Source organism: Tiliqua scincoides, chromosome 2 (assembly GCF_035046505.1).
Source record: "Tiliqua scincoides isolate rTilSci1 chromosome 2, rTilSci1.hap2, whole genome shotgun sequence".
NCBI lineage: Eukaryota > Metazoa > Chordata > Lepidosauria > Squamata > Scincidae > Tiliqua > Tiliqua scincoides.
The window spans coordinates 18,087,571-18,106,533 of NC_089822.1; the positions used below are offsets into that span (position 1 = coordinate 18,087,571).

The 18,963-nt window shown below is 45.0% G+C and overlaps 1 protein-coding gene across 1 annotated transcript in view; it reads right to left on the minus strand.

The window, feature by feature from the left end:
• PLCXD3 (phosphatidylinositol specific phospholipase C X domain containing 3) overlaps positions 1-18,963 on the minus strand; it is an 85,714-nt gene that overhangs the window by 27,035 nt on the left and 39,716 nt on the right. The window contains exon 2 of the mRNA XM_066617818.1: positions 11,262-11,970. Within this exon, the coding sequence (XP_066473915.1) occupies positions 11,262-11,970 (709 nt within the window). The remainder of the gene's footprint in view (positions 1-11,261; positions 11,971-18,963) is intronic.

Here is an 18,963-nt window from a genome sequence, read left to right on the forward strand (position 1 = left end):
TAACATCCAACCAGAATTCTGCACTGACTGACCTATCTGAGACCGATTCGGGTCTGTATGAACCCAACTACCTGCCATCTTGAGATTATACAGGCTGCACACGTTTGGGACACTTCCAGAATGCCCCTTCTCCCCCATCCCCCTTTTTCTTAACACCTAGACCAGCATTTCTCAGACTTATGACAGTCACAGCACACTTCTTTTTCAGTAGTCTCTTCTTTTCAGCTAAGAACATTAGAAGAGCCCTGCTGGATCAGGCCAAAGGCCCATCTAGTCTGGCTTCCTGTATATCACAATGACCCACCAGGTGCCTCAGGGAGTACACTGGACAACAAGGGACATGCATCCTGGTGCATTCTGAGGTAATGTCAGAATTCTCTTCTAGACACCGCCATCTTCGATTGTCTGAGCTCCTGCATGTTCCAGGACAGCCAGAAAGAAGAGGCCACTGGGGACATCCTGCAGCACCCTTTTGACTTTGCTGTAGTGCCCTCAGGTGCCATGGCACACAGTTTGAGAACCACTGATCTTGACTGATGAGTTCTGGAGAATGTGAAAGCTTATTTTGTAGCTGTGATCCTTTAGCTAGCCTCAATAAAAGTTTTATCCTACTTTAGTATTTCAATTTTTCCCCATTTTATGACTTTTTATTAAGTGCTAATAAACATATAAACACACTTTGACTTTGGGTTGTAATTTTTCCTAATGCACCAATTAAACTGATTTTTGAAAGTCTGAGATCTATACTCCCCCCTCCCCCCGCCACCCATAGACTAAACTCTGGCTGTGATTTTTTCTGAAATGAGGAGCAGACCTTTAAAGAAAAAGAAGGCCTTTGGAAATACAGAGGCAGTCAAGACAACCCACTTCAAGGCACCCTGGAGAACTCATTGGTGGTTTCCAAACAGCATTGGTATCTGATGTTTAATGCTTCACACTCCAGCATTACTGTAATTGTCTTAAGGCTCTGGAGGCAAAACACTCCTCTCTGATGAGGCTGGGTAAACAAAGTGTGGTCCTGGCAGATCTCCAAGGCTCCAAACTATTCATCACCAATCAGTTTTGCTTCACTCCTTAAAGCCACTTTATCAAGCTGTAATATATTGTAGATGACAGTTGCTTAGCTACCAGAATTCTCATTTCAACAGCTCTGCAATTTAAAAATCTTGCCAAAAGGTCAAAGCCCATTAAATGATCCTTCGGTCTCCGGTTAAAACCCACCCATACATTCATATCTTTCTGGTTCATCCTTCTACTGACTCAAATCATAAAGATGGGAGAAAGCTTCATTATAACATCCAGTGCATTTGTTATGATCCAAGTGCAATGTGCCCTCCCGTGCACACGCTCTCGTTTTTACAAAAAGCATCTTCATTACAAACTCCCGTTGTGCACCTTTTTATATCTCTGCCTCTCAAATTTAATTTCATGTAAAAATGGGGATTGGCAAAGCCTGAGACTCAATTTGCTCCCCCGCCTTGCAGGAAAGTGCAATGAAATCAGATTAACAACTCTTCAAAAGAACAAAACCACGATAATAAAGAACTCATTGCGCTTGATGCTGCTATTTAAATTAAGGCGGATGCATCTGTGCCTGCCTTGGAAAAAGCAGGAAAAGGGCCTTGCAAACATTAATGAGTTTAGCCTTACAAAACCCCTCTGAGGTAAGTGTTATCATTTGTGTTTCAACCGGGGGGGGGGGGGAATAAACAGGAATAGCTTGGCTCCAAGTGATGCTATCAGTAATGTTGTATATGAAAAGCAAAAAGATGGAGTCAAAATTTAAACTTCCTGTGTTATTTACTTGCCTGCTCTTTACTGCTTCACTAGCCATTCTCAACTGTCATTCTCAACTGTCATTTTACAAGTTCTTTTCCCCTGCCACTGCCACCATGGGATCAGTGACTGCATGAAGGAGAAGGACCAGCCCTGTTGTCACACCTCCAGCTTGTCTACGGACCACACCCCTGGGCAGCTCCATGGTTAACAGTCTGAATGGTACCCTGGACATGTTCAGATCCTCCCCATGATCTGGAACCCTCGTTTCTCTGGATCAAGTTAAACGGCCCTTTCACACTTACTATATACATGACCCAGAATGACCATAGGTGGCCAGAACAGCAGGAAATGTGTGGTAATTACAGCGGCCGGGATTACAAGCAGCTGTGGCAGGTGTGGCTGGAACTTCTGACTATCCCAGCCCACTGAGGGGGCCTACCCCCTGCTTGCCAGCTTCTGGAGTTGTGGTTTTTCCCCCCAAGGTTGACCTGTGGTGGCCGGTGACCACCACCACAATGCTCAGGAATCTCTGTCCATGGTTGAGAGTAGGCCACTCAGTGGACAAGGATGGAAGGCATGTTTTTTTTTGTTGATGGTAGGTTGTTTTTTTCTTCACCAATACTGCAGATGTTTGAGTAAGAGGGAGCTCAAGGCCATATATACCATGCAGATGATACCATGCAATGCAATGGGCATTGAGTAAAGGCTTATGAGTGTACTGTGAGAACTATAGCAAGGTTGTGGGCACCACATGGCCCTCCTCCAGTTAGAATTCTGCAGTCAAGCAACTCAAGAGCTACAACTTTTTTGCATTTGCAGACCAAATGCACCTGCATATTTTTATTCCTGCAGAGTTCACCATTTTACATTATGTGTTTGATAGTCATGGGGAAGGGAAAGATTTTGTAGGTCAACTAAGCCACCCCCCCCCCAAACTGCAATATCTAGGGCAGGGGTCTAAACTTTTTGGTAGGAGGGCCACATCATCTCTCTGTCACTGTGACAGAGGCCAGGAAAAAAAATTAATTTACTTTTCAAATTTGAATAAATTTACATAAATGAATATATTAGAGATGGAACTTATATGAATGAAAGTCTTGCAATAGCTCAAACCTATAAAAGGCCTTGCACAAAGCAAGGCCAACCTTTCCTTTTCTGCTGCTGCTGCATCAAAGATGTGAAACAGCAGGCAGCGGAGGGAGCCCTCGTCCCGCAGCTCACACAAGAGATCAAACATTCGTCCTCATGCTGACAGCAGTTGTGTCAGGCCACAGGCTCACTGGAGACTGGGGACTCCCTGCCGGCCAGATTGGAAGTCCCTGAGTGCTGCAAGTGGCCCCCAGGCCAGGGTTTGGGCACCCCTGATCTAGGGGAAAGAGCTTTCAGGACAAAGATATCTGGGGCTTGGCAAAGGCGCACTTTTCCACACTTCTGACTTTGGTCATTGGGCGAAGAAAAAAAAATCACAATTAACCTTGCAAGTGAAAAGTCTACTTTCTCACACTGGTGGGAAACTTCTTTCTAATGACTGATGACCTAAAAGTATAAAGCAACTGGTTCTAATTTGTCCAGTTCCTGAGTTCAGGACAAGGAAACTGATCCCGATGGAAGCCAAATGCATTTTGTGTCTTAGCTTAAGAAAGTAGACAGAGATGATCTCTCTACAGGCATCTGTTCTGGCCCAGATTTTCTAACTTTTATATGCTGTGGCTTTATCTTCAAAGATTCTTACATCGTTTTGCTTCAGTTGCTACAGGGTACAGTTATATTCTTGGAGCAGGAGATACAAATTAAATACCAGCTCTCACAGAGCCAGCAATGAAAAGTGTTGGAAATAAATGTTCGAATGCCTACTTGCCCATTAAGTTCAGTGGCCTGATCTATCCTCCCAAGATGGTTGCAAGGTTAAAATGAGAGAACCTCATGGAATCCACCCTGAACTGCCTGGAGAAAAGGTGGGAAGTAAATGTGACAAAACAAGTCGCCTCTGTTTTGGAAGCCACTGGGAAAAGTCATAGAACAAGTAATAACAGTCAGCAAGCTACACATGTTGCCAAGGTAGTTCTTCTGAAAACAAGATACTGATTTTTGGCAGGAGGCCTGCCAGCACCTGCTACTCCCTCCTGCTTTTCCATGGGAAGTTTGTTCACACTGGAGAAGGGAAAGGAGAGGTAGCTGCATCGACCTGAGCTTTTCAAGTATTTGATTTGAATACTCAAAAAGTCCTGAGCACTTTGGGACCATCAGCAGCTTGCTCACCCATCTCTATAGCTCAGTATGTTTGGAATACCACCAGGCAGGGCATCCGAGAGGGATTTTATCAGGGGGTACAAAGTTTTTTTGGGGCCCCCTCCCAAGGAGGAGGGGGCAAAACAGAGTGGGGAGGGTGGCGAGAGGGATTGGCAGAACAGGGGTAAGGAGGAGGCAAAACATGGCAAGATGAGAGTGGCAATAGGTAGAAGTCTTTGGAGCCAGGTCTACCAGGCTTCCCAATGCAAAGCCCAGGCCTACATGCCAGTGTGGCATTGACAGCTAGATACAGTAATATGGAAAGCCAAACACACTCTTAAGTTTCTCTAAAATCTTTAAAGATAGAAAATCATTGCAAAAAATTAGCATCATCCTATTTAGACTTACACTAGAATGCAAAGTATCCTGTGTGTATGAAAACTTCTGCAGCAACTGTAGTCCCGCTGCTGTGTCTCTTGAATTCTTATGCACTCCTTCATAGTAAGCAGATCCACAAGCCAAACAGCTACTATAGCAGGTCTGTTTCCTCCCAGATTTGACACTGTGTTAGGGAGTGTCATGTATGCATTCCTGGGTGTGGTACTTGTGGCAGGAGCTACCACCACATGCCCACAGTAGTGTCCCCAGCATCTCACATGAGCAGCAAGACTGGGTGACATTGGAAAATGTAAGATCCCAGGAAATTACTAGGCCCCCTTCTTTGGCTCCTGGGTCTGCTTTTTTGACCCTGGTTCCGGTTACAAATTACCCCCTTTACCCCCCTCTCATGGTCCTGCAACCAGAACCAAAGCAGGGGGAGGGCCCTTGTTAGAACACCTGCTTCGTCTGCAGAAGTTCTCAGATTCAAACCTTGGCACTGCAAGGTAGCACTAGAACTCCCCACCATTTCAAACGCTGGGGAGTTCCAGATAATATTGAACTAGATGGACCCACGGCCTGACTTGGCTGGTGGCTGTTTGATACGGCAGCCTCATATGTTCAGCCAACATATGAGGCTGTTGTAGATTCTGTTGTAGACAATGATCTCCAAACATCAGTGAAGTTCAGCTTGTGGAATGCAGTTTTCCTGCTTTCTCCTCCTTGCAGCAAGGAGGAGCTTCCTCTGAGGGTTGGGGGGGGGGGGCTATACCTGGAGAGAGGAACTGAAAATTAGTTAGCATCCCATTGTGTAAGCAGGAATGCCTTTTAGCCTTGCTAGGCACTATTGGATCCAAGTCATTGTCTTGCATCCTAAAGCATTTTGTGAGGGATTTTTACAAAATTCAATCGGTGAAATCTGGTAGAAGCATAAGCATTGCCTTCATTTGTTTTCCAAGAGTGGCCAGTCAGATCCCCCTGGAAACTTACAATGAGGATGCTAAAATGACAGCCAGCCACTGCGGCTTAGCCCTAGCATCTGGTGCCCAAAGGCACAATTCTAGTCAAGGCACCTGCTCTCCTGTCAGCTACATTGTAAAGGCAAGAAAGGGGAGGGGGAGAAATAAGCCAACAGACTCATGATTAATCTGGCGTCTGCTCTCCGCCAACCCAAGAAGTGAGGTTGGCATGTAGGCTGTGCACAGCAGAATACGTTCAATCCAAAAGCATACTGTGAGCCTTCCGTAATTCTTAAGAATATCTAAAAGACAAAACATGCAGGTGCCTGACATTGCACACAATCCACCCCCCCCCCCCGTCAATGGCTTCTGGATCAAATGTTAAGCCTGTCATGTGAACTGTGAATTTAGAAGAGAGCTTTTAGGAATCTTTTCCCCCCTTGCCTAGGCACAGGGACAGGCAACACTGCACGTCCTCTCTTCAGATTACGAGGCCACAGGGATTCGCTGCCTCTGGTATCAAACAGCAGAGCTCTTAAGTGAACATTATCAGCCTAAAGCAGACATGGTGTATTTGCTACTGAGCTGTGTATTTGGGAAGGCCTGGAGACTCCTTTTACTTTTAATCTCGATTGCAATAAAGCTCCCCATACTGTATGTTTGCTGGAGGGGGGGGAAAAAGCCAAGCCATTATTCATTCCAAGAAGGACAGATGAACCATGCCCTTGTGATTTCCATCCGCATTACAGAAATCGCTTTGTGACAGGTGCGACCGTGCTGGTGCGTCAACGCATGGCGTCAGCACTAGCTGTTTTGTTGGGGGAATGTATTGTTGTACCACATCAACGCATAAGATTAGCTGCAAAGGCCTTACGATGGGCTGCGTACATTTATGTTCTCTGGTGGAATACACCCTGCTGAATTACCACGTAGAGAATTATGCTCACCTATATGTCTATAGCTGTCTATCTCCCAAGTAGGCACATTTTAACTGATTAATCAGATGAGCTTCAATTAACTTACTCATCATTCAATTAAACCTGAATGAATGTGCATAAGCATACAAAATAAATCTAGAGAGAAAGGAACATTCTTCTTTTGTTTTTAGACAGTATGTGTGTGTTGCCATCACTGGAGGCATCATCTTAGAAGAGGAAGTTCCCCCCTGTGTGTGAGAGAAGGGGGGAAACCATTTCTAAGAGGGTGGTTCCGTTTCGATAAGTACTTATGACAAAAATAATTCACATTTTACAAGTGGTTGATGTAACCTCATCACTGAATTGGGGGTAATTTTTAAATTTATCAGAAGGTTCTTAATTTAATCCACCAATTGACTCAATGCAGTAGTCCTACTACCTCTACCTGCAGGTCAGAACTGACCCATCCATGAAGTCAACAGAGGCAGTCACTTCAAGCAGTAGATTGCTGCTTAAGGCACCCACCTTCATCCATCCAATCACCTTCACTGCTCTTCTGTCTCCTCCAGCTCTCTGGACTGGAAAAGGTAGAAGGGAATGGAGCCCACCACTCTCTCTCCTCCATATTTCCTCTTCCACTCTTTCCCCTTCTTCCTCTTACCAGGGATGGGGAAGAAGCAGAGCCTAGAACATCACTAGATAAGGGGGGATAACTACATTTAGCATGCCACCTCAGGTGCCACAAGGTCTTGGGCCAGCCAGGTTCGCAGTTGGTGACTAACTACTAACAAGGAACAAATTCTGAAATGAGCAAGGGGACAAAAGACCAGGAACATACATTATTTTCCACTTCTGGTTTGAAAGCTTCTTGGAAATGACATCACCATACTGCAACAGAGAGAGTCAGTGTAATGCAAGGGCTAGAGTATATTTCTCAAAGAGTGCTCCTAGGAGCCCTGGGGCTTCCTGAGAGCCCTTCAGGGGCTCCACAAGAATACAACAAGGTGTCACCATCTGCTCAGCACTGTGCCACTCCATGCACGCAACTGCACTCTGGGGCTCCCCCAGACTCTGCACATGCACCAGTGGGGCTCTCCAAGACTCCATTTAGGAGTGTAAAGGGTCCATGAAACAAAAAATAAGAACCACTTGGCTGGAGAGTTGGACTACAATGAAGGAAATTGAAGAGCTCAGTTGGGAGCAAAACAGGGTGCACAACTTCAGACTGGAGATGGGGGGGTCACTTTAAATAATCTCCCACATTTAAAATAAGAAAAAAAAACTCCTTGTAAATAAAACACCAATGCAGTACTCACTCATATTTACTCATATTTCCATGGTGCAATTAAGAAAAAATGAATTGTGCTAAATTCCATAGAGTTACGCAAATACGCTGCAGCCTGACACTTGGGGCTGGAAGGAAACTAAGGCAGCTGTTATCAATCCCCTCCACTCCACTCCTGTGCCTCCCCCTCCTCCACTCCGTACTCAGCCCTCCCATTGCCAGCTGTTCAGCTTCTTTCACAGTTGGGATGCTGAGCTTTTAAGAGTCCAGTCCTATGCGTGTAGTCAATGGGGCTTACTCCCAGGAAAGTGTGGATCAGATTGTAGCCTGAGAGCCCAGTCCTATGCTTGCCTACTCAGAAGTAAGTCCCTTTCTAGTCAATGGGGCTTACTCCCAGGAAAGTGTGGATCGGATTGTAGCCTAAATCTCATGCTTTGGCTTGTTGGGAAGACTTGCTTCCTGGGCTGTTTTGTTTCCTGAGAGCCCAGTCCTATGCTTGCCTACTCAGAAGTAAGTCCCTTTCTAGTCAATGGGGCTTACTCCCAGGAAAGTGTGGATCGGATTGTAGCCTAAATCTTATGCTTTGGCTTGTTGGGAAGACTTGCTTGCTGGGCTGTTTTGTTTCCTGAGAGCCCAGTCCTATGCTTGCCTACTCAGAAGTAAGTCCCTTTCTAGTCAATGGGGCTTACTCCCAGGAAAGTGTGGATCGGACTGTAGCCTAAATCTCATGCTTTGGCTTGTTGGGAAGACTTGCTTGCTGGGCTGTTTTGTTTCCATAGGCTGGAGCATGGAGAGCCTGCACCATTTCAGTCTGAAGGGGGGGGGGTGGATTGGGAAACACTCCCTGGGTTTTTTAAAGCTATCCCCTCTGTTGCTACCGAACCTGCCCCTGTGTGTGTGTGAGTGTGAGAGAGAGAGCTCCACCCTGCTGCACGTGCTCTAGCTACAGAGGTTTTCTGCCCCCCCCTTCCCCTCTTCAGCCTCAGCTGGCTCAGGGGCTCCAGGAGTCTTACTGTTTCTTCGCAAGGGGAACCTCTTCTAGGGCTCCAGGGCTATTTCCCTGCCTTTTTGCAGTGTTTTGGGCTGCCTGGAAACTGAGTGAGTTGCCAGCGCAGGGCAAAGGAGGTAAAGGTGTGTGTGACTTTCAGTTCCCCCCCCCAACCAATTCGACAAATCCACAGATTAAAAAAAATTATCTTTGAATTTGAGACAAATCTGCAGATAAAAAATCTGTGGATAAACAGGTTGCACCTGTATATAAATATTCTTTTTATACATGTGAATTCACATTTTCATCTTGTGTGTCAGGGGGGGATCTGAAATATCAATTACTGCTGAGCAAGTCAACCTCTTCAGATATTCATGCACAATTATTCATTAGCATTTGAAATACATTCATTAGTAATAAGGTCAAATTTCAGGCAGAAAAGATTCAACAAACTTGCCACAACAAAGGCCTTTGCGCTTAGATTTATTCCAACCCAGCTAGACTTCTGAACTTTGATCTTGCCCTATTTTCTTCCAATCACACTATAAGAGGAAGATGGGGGGGGGGGACAAAAAAACTGAAATGAGCTCCTTAGGGGGAAAAAATGACTTCCTACAGCAACTTTTGTGTTATCGAAGTTGATATAACTCTTCCAGCAGAAGATGCCCAGATGGATTGTTCTCTACGGAATAATTAGGTTCAAAACAGCCCCAGCAGGCAATCATTTTGAGGAAATATTAATTACCCCCAAAGTTAAAAAACAAACTGTTGTTAAAAAAAAAACCTCTTTGAAAGAAGACATAAGACAAGAAGAAAGCTATATGGGTTCATCACCTATGATACAGCTACATTTGGAATTTAACTACTTGAACAGTAATTTTCTTTAATTCTGTGATAACACAACACACAACAGTCACAGCGTCCTCCCAAAACTACAATTCCCAGGATACTTTTGGTGGAAACCACAAATGCATAAACAGAAAATAATGTTGCAGTATAGATCTCTTGATCTTTCGCAATGACGCAATGACTAAACGTAAACAGCCTCCATCTGTTCCTTATATGAAATTCTATCTATGATACACATACTTCTAGTGGGGGGAGTGTCTTCCTCAGGCGCTTGGTGACAGAGCATTCTTAGACATAGTCCTTGAGTCATGTCAATTCACACTAGTTTTCTTCTATTCAAATTTTTCCAGCTTCCAAGAAAAAATTCCTGAAATACTGGAGAGCCATTGTTTTGGCCTTGATATCTGAGGGCTAATCAACTTGCGGAACACTGATTTTTTTTCTAATCACAGGACATAGAGCTAACACAGAGATAATCATCACAATTAATATTCTACCACAAGGTGGGGTGCAAGGTGGGGGTCTCAGAATCAAACATGTTCCCCACTGTCATGTCACATGCAGATTGCGACCGAGGTGTCCATAGGTATTCCCCGCTGATGCTCAATTTCTATTCTCTCCATTTTTGAAGGGGAACCACATATTTGGTAAATTATACAGGCATCGTTTATGTCTGCCTCATGCATTGCTTCTTATAAATAGTGACAGGCATGTATCCAGAACTCAGCTACTCAACATGAAGGATACAAAGCCACAGTCCTGGCGCCCTGTTATAGCAACACCATTGCCCGGCTCCTCTGGGTGTTGCAGTGGTTGAAGTACAACTGGGAAACTAGGTTCAACTTCCCACTCAGCTGTGAAGTGGGTAAACTTAGGCCAGCCACCCTCTCTCAGCCTAAACTAAAGGGTTGTTGTTAGGATAAAATGCAGTGGTGGAAAAACTCATGTATGCTACCTTGAGCACATTGGAGGAAAGGCAAGATATAGATGTAATAAATAAACATTACAGGTTGACCCAAATTATCCATAGATTTTATATCCGAGGATCTGGCTCAACGTGGGTACTCTGGACCCTTGTTGAGCCATATTAGGCCCAACCTGAAGCCTCCAAAGGTGACCAGAGCTGTGCTTTGGTCACCTTTGGAGTCTTTTCTGAGGCCCATGGAGGGAGAATGTCACTTCCTGAGAAGGTCACTTCTAATTTTGACGCAAACTGGAAGTGACGTTTTAATGCCTTATAAGGCCTTTGGAGGGCCTGGGGGGGGGCTTCCCCAGACCTCTGAAGGCCTTATAAGACCTTTAAACATCACTTTAAACCGGTTTTGACTTTAAAACAGTTAGTGACCTTCTAAGGCCTCCCAAAGGACTCCTGAGGTCCATGGAAGCCTCCATGAGCCTTAGAAGAGACTCTGGAGGCAATCGGAGCACAGCTCTGGTCGCCGTCAGAGTCTTTAAGGGGTACCTAACCACGGATTTTTAATCCACAGTTTTTTGGCATTGGGGGGGGGGGTCCAGGATCAGATCACCTGTGAATATGAAGGCACCACCTGTACTACAGTCATCAACCTCTGACCCTATATCCTGTGGTTAGTAAGTATAAATGTTGACCAAAAAGGAGCAGAAAGAGAAAACTGTGTATAATTATACAGGTTTCTGGCCAATTTTTTTCCTCACTGTAAATGTACAAGTCTAGATTTTTGCTTCCTTCACAGTGTTTCAACATTACTACTGTGTTTTGGCTATAATCTCTAACAGAGGGAAAAGACTGAACATCCCGATAAGAAAGCACTTCCTTCACCTCCTATGAGTTTTCAAGCAGAGCTGAAGACAGAGGTACGGCCATCTATCTAAACACACCTTGGATTGTCATCACTCACCTTTCTGTGATTGTTTCTCTGAGACCACTAGTGACCCCCTTGACCACTGTGCTAGCCTTTGGGGTCAGCACCACCTGAGATATAAAAAAGGAGCCCTTCTTCCTTTTCTCAATGATTGACGTTTGGAGAAACTGGATCAGTTTTTCTGGGTCTGTCGTGTTTGCCCAGGGAGCTGGCATCATTTGTCCTGGCCACAGAAATGGGACCTCCAAAGCCACTGGACTGTGATAAAATACCAAAACTTGATAATCCTTCTCCCAGAGATACTGGAGGCAGACTTCGTGAGCAAATATGGGAGGGCACATTTTACTTCCAAAAGTGTCTTTGAGCATTTGGACCAGTTTTTCATGGTGGCATTTCTGCATCCCGTAGAAATGATTGAAGTCCAAGAAGACCACTTCCTTATGATGGTCAGCAAGAAAGGCACTGATTTCCTCAAGGCCCTCGTTGACTTTGGCACTGAATAAACCATGGGCAAAGTAGAGTTCATTGTCAGGGTCTCTGGGCTTTGTGGAGATTCTGAGATCAAAGTATCGAATGCCGGCTCCCAGCTGGCTAGTAAAATTCATCGTCTGTGTCGCCAACCATTTTCTCATCAGCTTTTTAGCCACAGTTCCAAACAGAGACACAAAATTCTGGACAGTTTCTGGTTGCTCAGGTCCAACTGGAGAGGTTTCATCAATATAGAAGCTAAATGAGTCATGAGACCCTAAAGATAATATAAAATAAGAGTTAAAAAAATCAATGCAAGATTCAAAAAGAAAAAAATGAAACAGTTTTTGTCAGATGTACCTACATTTCTCATGAAAAAATGCTGAAGTTCAGAGTACAACACATTTCACTTACCTCCACTCTCACTATTTTATTATCAGCTACATTGGCCTCAAAAATAATGTGCTAACAGCAAGTTCAAACGGGCTATCACTGAATGCCCTTTGGGGAGGTAAAGCAGGGTAGAAATTTAGCAAATAAATAAACAAATCTGTAGCTAGTGAATCATTGAGTAATTTATTTTTAGAAGGCATTTGTTTTTTGTGCAGGTACATTTTTCCTTGAGTGATTCATATGTGCATTGGCATTTGTCTTACATCATGTAAAGGTACTGAGAAAAAGTATCTGTTTGCATCCTGGGAGCACACCAGACAACAGCATGACAAAATGGGCCGTTGTGATGGCATTGTGTAGGTGCTGGAACAATATGCAGATGTAATGTGAATATTTGCCATGCTGGTTTTGCAGGATGAAAATAATGGAATTACTGAGGGTGTTATGATACATGTGTCTATGTCTATTGTCCTTTCAGATAAGAAAAAATACCCTGGATGATCCATTAGATCTAACTCATCTCTTCTAGGAAGAGCATAGGGTGAGTTAGCTTACAGTGTTGAGAGAGTCATCTAGGTACAAAGAGGGCTTCCCCTTTTGCATTGAATTATCCAATAGGGAAGTGGTTCCCAATTCTTTTGACTGGCAGCTCCTTTGTCCTGCTGGGCCATTGGTCATGGCTCCCTATTAGGGCTACAATCCTATAATTGTATAGGGTGGTGGGTTTTTTGCAAGGATTCCATGGCTTCCCTGGTTGGTTTCTGCAGCTCCCTAGGGACCCAAGGCTCACAGTTTGGGAACCACTGCAATAGCGGCAATCATGCTGCCATATTCCAGCAAAACTCACAAATGCAAAAGACAAAAGAGTAGCTGGGATAGGAATGCAAAAATTCCTCTTTTTCCTCTTCATTTCTCAGTGACAAAATACTGCTGCTTGAGCAATGAAAACTGTTATGTTCCATCAATGAAAGCTCAACTTTAAGGAAAAGGTGCCTCTGATCCAGGTAACTAATAAGTAATATCTATGCATTTATTGAATGAAAAAGGTCATAAAGAAAGCCTCATTATACCAAGTCATATTGCAAATTCAGTGCCACCTGTCCCAGCACTCACAGGATTTCACAGCTCCCTGCATTAATCCTGCCGGTCATTAATAGGAAGAAATCTAACAGCACAAACCTATCCTGAGCCAGCTCAGAGTGTGTAGCAGCACTGATGCAGCCTCTGTGCATGCTGTGGGCCAGTTGGGGAGAAGGCATCAACACAGCACTTACTTCACCAGGCATCAGGTGGAGTACTTACTCCACCACTGCCTTGTCTCCAGTGGGCTTACTTGGATCTGTACCAGCTCTTTGGAGTTGAGCCTGCATTTTAGATTTGCTGAGATGAAACACAATATTGTGCTTTTCAGGTCAATGGCTGCTAGCTGGTGCCAGCCGTGGTTTAAAGGCACTTGTTTACCTCTGCTGGTTGTCAGAGGTGAAACAGAATGGGGTGGAACAAAGAAGTCAGGGAAAGCACAACCCCACTTCTGCTTCTCTTGCTTCCACCTGCTCTGCCATGCTATCTCCAAACACTGCTACAAAATCAGGAGGAGGTTGAAGGTAGGGTGGACAAGGTTCCTATGGGCTCAATACTATCCCCTGCCAGCCACGCTGATGCAGGGCTCTAAAAAGGCACGGCTGCATCCAGCAGTGAGGGGGGCAAACAAGGACTTACAGGAGTTTGTGTTATACTTACCTTCTGGTAAGCCCTGGGACCACCTATGGGTCTCCTCAGACATACGCCACCACATTTAGAAAGGCGGGAGCACTGGAATGGGGCGATAGGATCCAGTACGTGCCATTGTTGCTGGATCCACCCCCTCCCACCGCCTCCCTGCTCCCATTTCTTCCCTCTTTGCCCCGCTTTGCCTCCAGTCTGCCCACTCCTTCTTCCTCCCCCCACCCCAATGCTGACATCAGCTCCAGCAGGTGCAGCAGGATCCAGTGATGGGGCTGTGGCACTGCCACCTCTTGGGTCAGCATGTACAGAGTGCCACGGATGGCACTCTGTATGTGCCGACGGCACCCATTTTACAATAGCAGAAGTGATTTCTGCTCTCGTAACTCACTCCATCCAACAACCCAGTCCTGGATAGGATTGGGCTGTATGCCTATGAATATCAACAGAGGTAAAACTCTTCTGGCAGGAGGTCTGGTCTAGAGGGTTGAGCCTCCATTTGCCTGAAGATAACATCCGAAGGTCGCCAGTTCGAGGCCACCAGCACCGTGCGACCTTGAAGCAGCTGACAAGCTGAGCTGAGCTATTCCATCTGCTCTGAGCGTGGGAGGATGGAGGCCAGAATGTACGGCCAGATCAAGAAAGAAACATCTGAATGTTGTGGTTTCTTGAAAGACAGAACCTTTCAAATTGTAAAAATCCCTACCGGGATTTAAATTGCCTGCCCGTGTAAACCGCCTTGAATAAAGTCCGAGTAGAAATCTGAGGACCTAGAAAGGCGGTATAGAAATATCTGTATTATTATTATTATTATTATTATTATTATTCTCTGTCCTGACTGGAGATTATTTCCAAGAGCAGATTCACACATGCACATTTATTGCTCAAGGACTGTAACACTAACTGTTAATGAACTCATGTGAATAGGCTGCCACAGATCTACCACCAGTAGCAGAACTTTCATACCATCTCACTTATCTGTTAGCAAAGTCCATTCTATCACTGCACTGTGATCCAACAAAGATGGAGGAATCAGGAACATGAATGAAGGTATGAACCAACCTTCAGTCTTCTCAATAACAAATTTCACCAATTGCTAAGCAATCACTGAAATAGTTTCCATCTTTGTGTGATCTTGCAACACAAAGTAACTATAGAAATGTATGAATTTAAACATATTTGTGCCTGGAAGGCAAATCATCTGTCAAGACTTCACTATTCTCTCACTTAATTATCTGATCATCTCAGATTTTCTGACACCCACAGCCATTATGTTTAGCAAATCCTGGTCTGTTCATTTGTGTGGAAATATTGCCTTCTGTCAATCCGGTGGGGTTTTGCTTTCTTTTTTATGCCTACTTCAATGAAAAATGGATCACTGTTAAAAGAAATTTCCTCTATGTACTTTTTCCAGGTTTGCTGTGGTGACCACAATGTTCACTTCCAGACATTGAAGGTCTGCAAATCTTTGCCCTGTCCTGCAAATCTTTGTCTCCCCTCTTTGCCCTGCTTTGCCTCCAGTCTGCCCACTCCTGCTTCCCCCCCCCACCCTAATGCTCACCGCCGGCATGCACTGTTGCAAACATGCAATAAGGCACATTTGTGGGCCCTAGTGTTGGTGGAGCACCGGTGCTAGCCCAGTGCTTGCCAGCAGTGGGCTAGCACCAGTGGAGCACTGGAGCTCTGCCACTTGGCAGACATGCAGACTGCCAGGCAGCAGAGAGATTGGTGGAAGTGTAGGGGTGGGTGGGGAGGAGACGTTCCAGGTGGGGGGAAGCAGAGGGAGGGCAGGCAGAGGGGGAGGAAGTGTGCCGGGGAGCGGGAGCAAGGTGGAACCAATAGAGTTTTGCTCCACCAGATCATGAGCCTCCGTGTCGGGTCAACCGCCTGACACGTAGGCCCTGAATTCTTTGCCAACCCTTGGGTCTTCGTAAAATCAAGTAGCCCCATTGTGGAGCTACTTGCTTTACCTGGGGTAAGGGGACGAAAATTCCCTTCTCTGGAGGTGGTAGCAGTAGCTGCCTGGGGTGCACTGGATGCAGCAGCAGTCATTTTTGGCACCACTGCAGTCCCGCGTGCCGGGCATCTTGGGATTGGGCTGCCCCTCCTTTGGGTTCAAATGAATGTGTGGAGGGGCTGTCTGGGGTCACCCCCACTGGTCCTACCCATATTCTCCATGAATTCAAGTGCATCATTTGCATAGATCAGCGACCAACCTTTTTCATCTCAAGGCACACTGACAAGGCACTTAAATTGTCAAGGCACTCCATTTGTGTTTTTTACAATTGACAAAGCACACCTTACTGACAGCAGGGCATCCCCCAGTGGCCTTACTAACAAATGATCCTCCCCCAAACTCCCGTAGCACATCTGCAGACCATCCACAGTACACCAGTTTGTCACGGCACAATGGCTGAAAATCGCTGGCATAGACCCTCTGCACAAACACCCAAATATGTGTCGAGGAGAAGCTTGTACTGGCAATCCAGTACCCTCTATTTGTAACAGTAGTAAAAATTAATGTACTGCACTTTCTGTCCAATCCTATCCTCTGTGGCCTGTGGAGAGCAGCAGTGCTGATGCCACATCTCCCACATTCCAAGGGCCAGCTTGGGACCAGACTGGCTTTGAGTGGTAAGAAAAGGAACTCAGAAAGCAGGACTAGGAAAGACTTCTGTCAGATATTTTGGAGAGTGCTTGTCTGAGTAGACAAAACTGGCCTGACTCAGTTTACGGCAGTACTTTGTTCCAGGCTCGGACCCACAGAGGTTACTGGGAAACTCAGCAAGGGAGCAGGATGGTATCATCAAAACAAGAATAAATCAATGGTTAAAAGTTAATTCTTTCTCCCAAGTCACAAATAAGAAGGCAGAAAGATCTACAGACCAGGCAGTTAATCTACTCAGAATTGCCAAAGTTGACCTGTGTGGCTAACTCATTCTTCAACTAAAGAAATAACATCTCTCTCTTTCTTTTTCAATCCTTGAAAGGAGAAATCCTTACAGGATAAATTAATCTGAGATTGATCAGGTAAAGATCTGAGATAACAGCGCAAGTCTGTGAACACAAAATTTTGTTAGCACAAAAGCAGACTTTCAAAGCCTTGACATGTCTCACTATGTACATCAGACATAAAGACACATGAACAAAGCTACATATAGGTGCTAATAATAGGTGCTAAATAATAGGTTTATCTAACAGGATTTTCTTAAGATTTTAAAATATTTGTTATGCTACCATTCCTCCAAAGAGGTCAGAGTAGCATACCTGATTTCTCCCCTCTCCATTCAGTGGTGTTGCTGGAGCGGGTGCAAAGCGCTTTTGCAGGGAGCTCACCATGTGTTCAAGCGGCCCCTCCCCCTCTGCTTTGGAGCCATTCCGGGCAGGGGAGCAAAACAGAGGCGAATGCAAAACTTAGTGCTTTGCACCCCCCAGCTACACCATCCCCTATATCGTATACATTGCAACAGGACTTTGAGACAGTTTGGGCCAAAAAAAGGCAACACAATTGTTCCAAGGGCACCCAGTGACTTTTATGGGTGAATAGGGTTCTCAATCTTGCAGAAGGTCCAAGGTTCAATTCTTGATATCTCAGAGTAGGACTGGGAAAAACCTCCATTGAAACCCCGGAGAGCTGCTGCCGGTTTGTGTTAACAAATAGTGAGATGTTCCAATAGAACATTGGCAAAAAGAATCTTCATATCTTCAAGATTTAGCCCATGGTATACCTGCATTTTTTAAAAAGGTCCTTTTCAGGTGACTTCAAGTAGATCTGTGCTGCTGGGCATCTCAGGAGCCTTTTCTCTATGCCCCCATCTTCCCTATCATTATTCTTGCTCATTATAATCCTGATGCTTCTATGGACAAAGTTCCTTGAAAACTGAATTTTGTGTGTGTGTGTGTGTGTGTGTGTGTGTTTGAGTGAATGAGTATGACACTTCCTAGTAAAACAAAGTTTAAATCTGTGAATTTTCTCTCGTCTCTCGCCACAAATCTCTGATTTGTGTTATCTCACACAAAAACAATACTTAATAGATTCTACGGTGAGGAGAACATTTTTTTCTGTGAAGTATAGAGCTTGTGATTACACAATTGTCGAACAAAAAATTGCCCTTGGTGCCAATTACTGGAGCTCATCATTGAAAGAAACCTTCTGGATCTCTGGCTTATTTTTCCACAGTAATTTTCCTTCAGTACGATCTGTACAATCCCCAATGCAAGGCTGACTTCGACGTATATTTTTAGACTCCCTAGAGACTTTTTATATTACTTACGTTTGTTACTTGTGTAATCGCTTCTGTTAGGACTGAAATTATTTAAGTCCATACTATGATCACAAATTCTGACATCCTGTGATTTAAAAAAACCAACCAGATTCTTTGTCTGGCACAGATAACACAAACCAGATGTAAGTGCATGAACTGACTTTTCATAATTTGTTTTGGTTGCAGTTCAGATGGTAGTTTCTTTCTGCAGAATTTGGGAATACTGGTTACAGGTGTGAAAGAGGAGGGAAGACTATGGACTGGGTGACCAAATCACAGGAATCTAGAGAGAAAAATGTGGTGTGAATAAGTGTGTCTTCTCTAAACTTTCGAAGCCCAGCCTCTGAGTTCTCCAAGATAATATCTATAATTACCCCAATAAGAAACATGGGGGAAGGAGTAAAACCTGTCAGATGTTAGGTTGCGCTTTGCATGGTGCCTTGGTGTTCCTGGGCATGCACTTCCTGGGCATGCATGAAGTTGTGGACAACCTGCACAACACAGCCTGATCCTGAGCTCCCTAGGACTGGTGCTCCAGTTCCACTGCTGTTGCTGGGCATTGTAAAAGTGCTGTAAGGCCAGCAGAAGACACCCAACACGGGCAGAGAGGCCAGCACCAGATGGGGGTTGGGCCTCAGCGCCAGAAGGACACAGATGAGGAGTCCTAGGAGTGCTACCTCCGTGTAGTTACTGGAGGTAGGCGGTTTGACTCTGTCAGTCCGCTCTTCTGGCGGCTGCATTGGCTGCCCATTTGTTTCTGGGCCCAATTCAAGGTGCTGGTTTTGACCTTTAAAGCCCTATACTGCTCTGGGCCAGGGTATCTTAGAGATCGCCTACTCCCGTACAATCTGGCTCGTCCTCTTAGGTCATCAGAGAAGGCCTTTTTACAA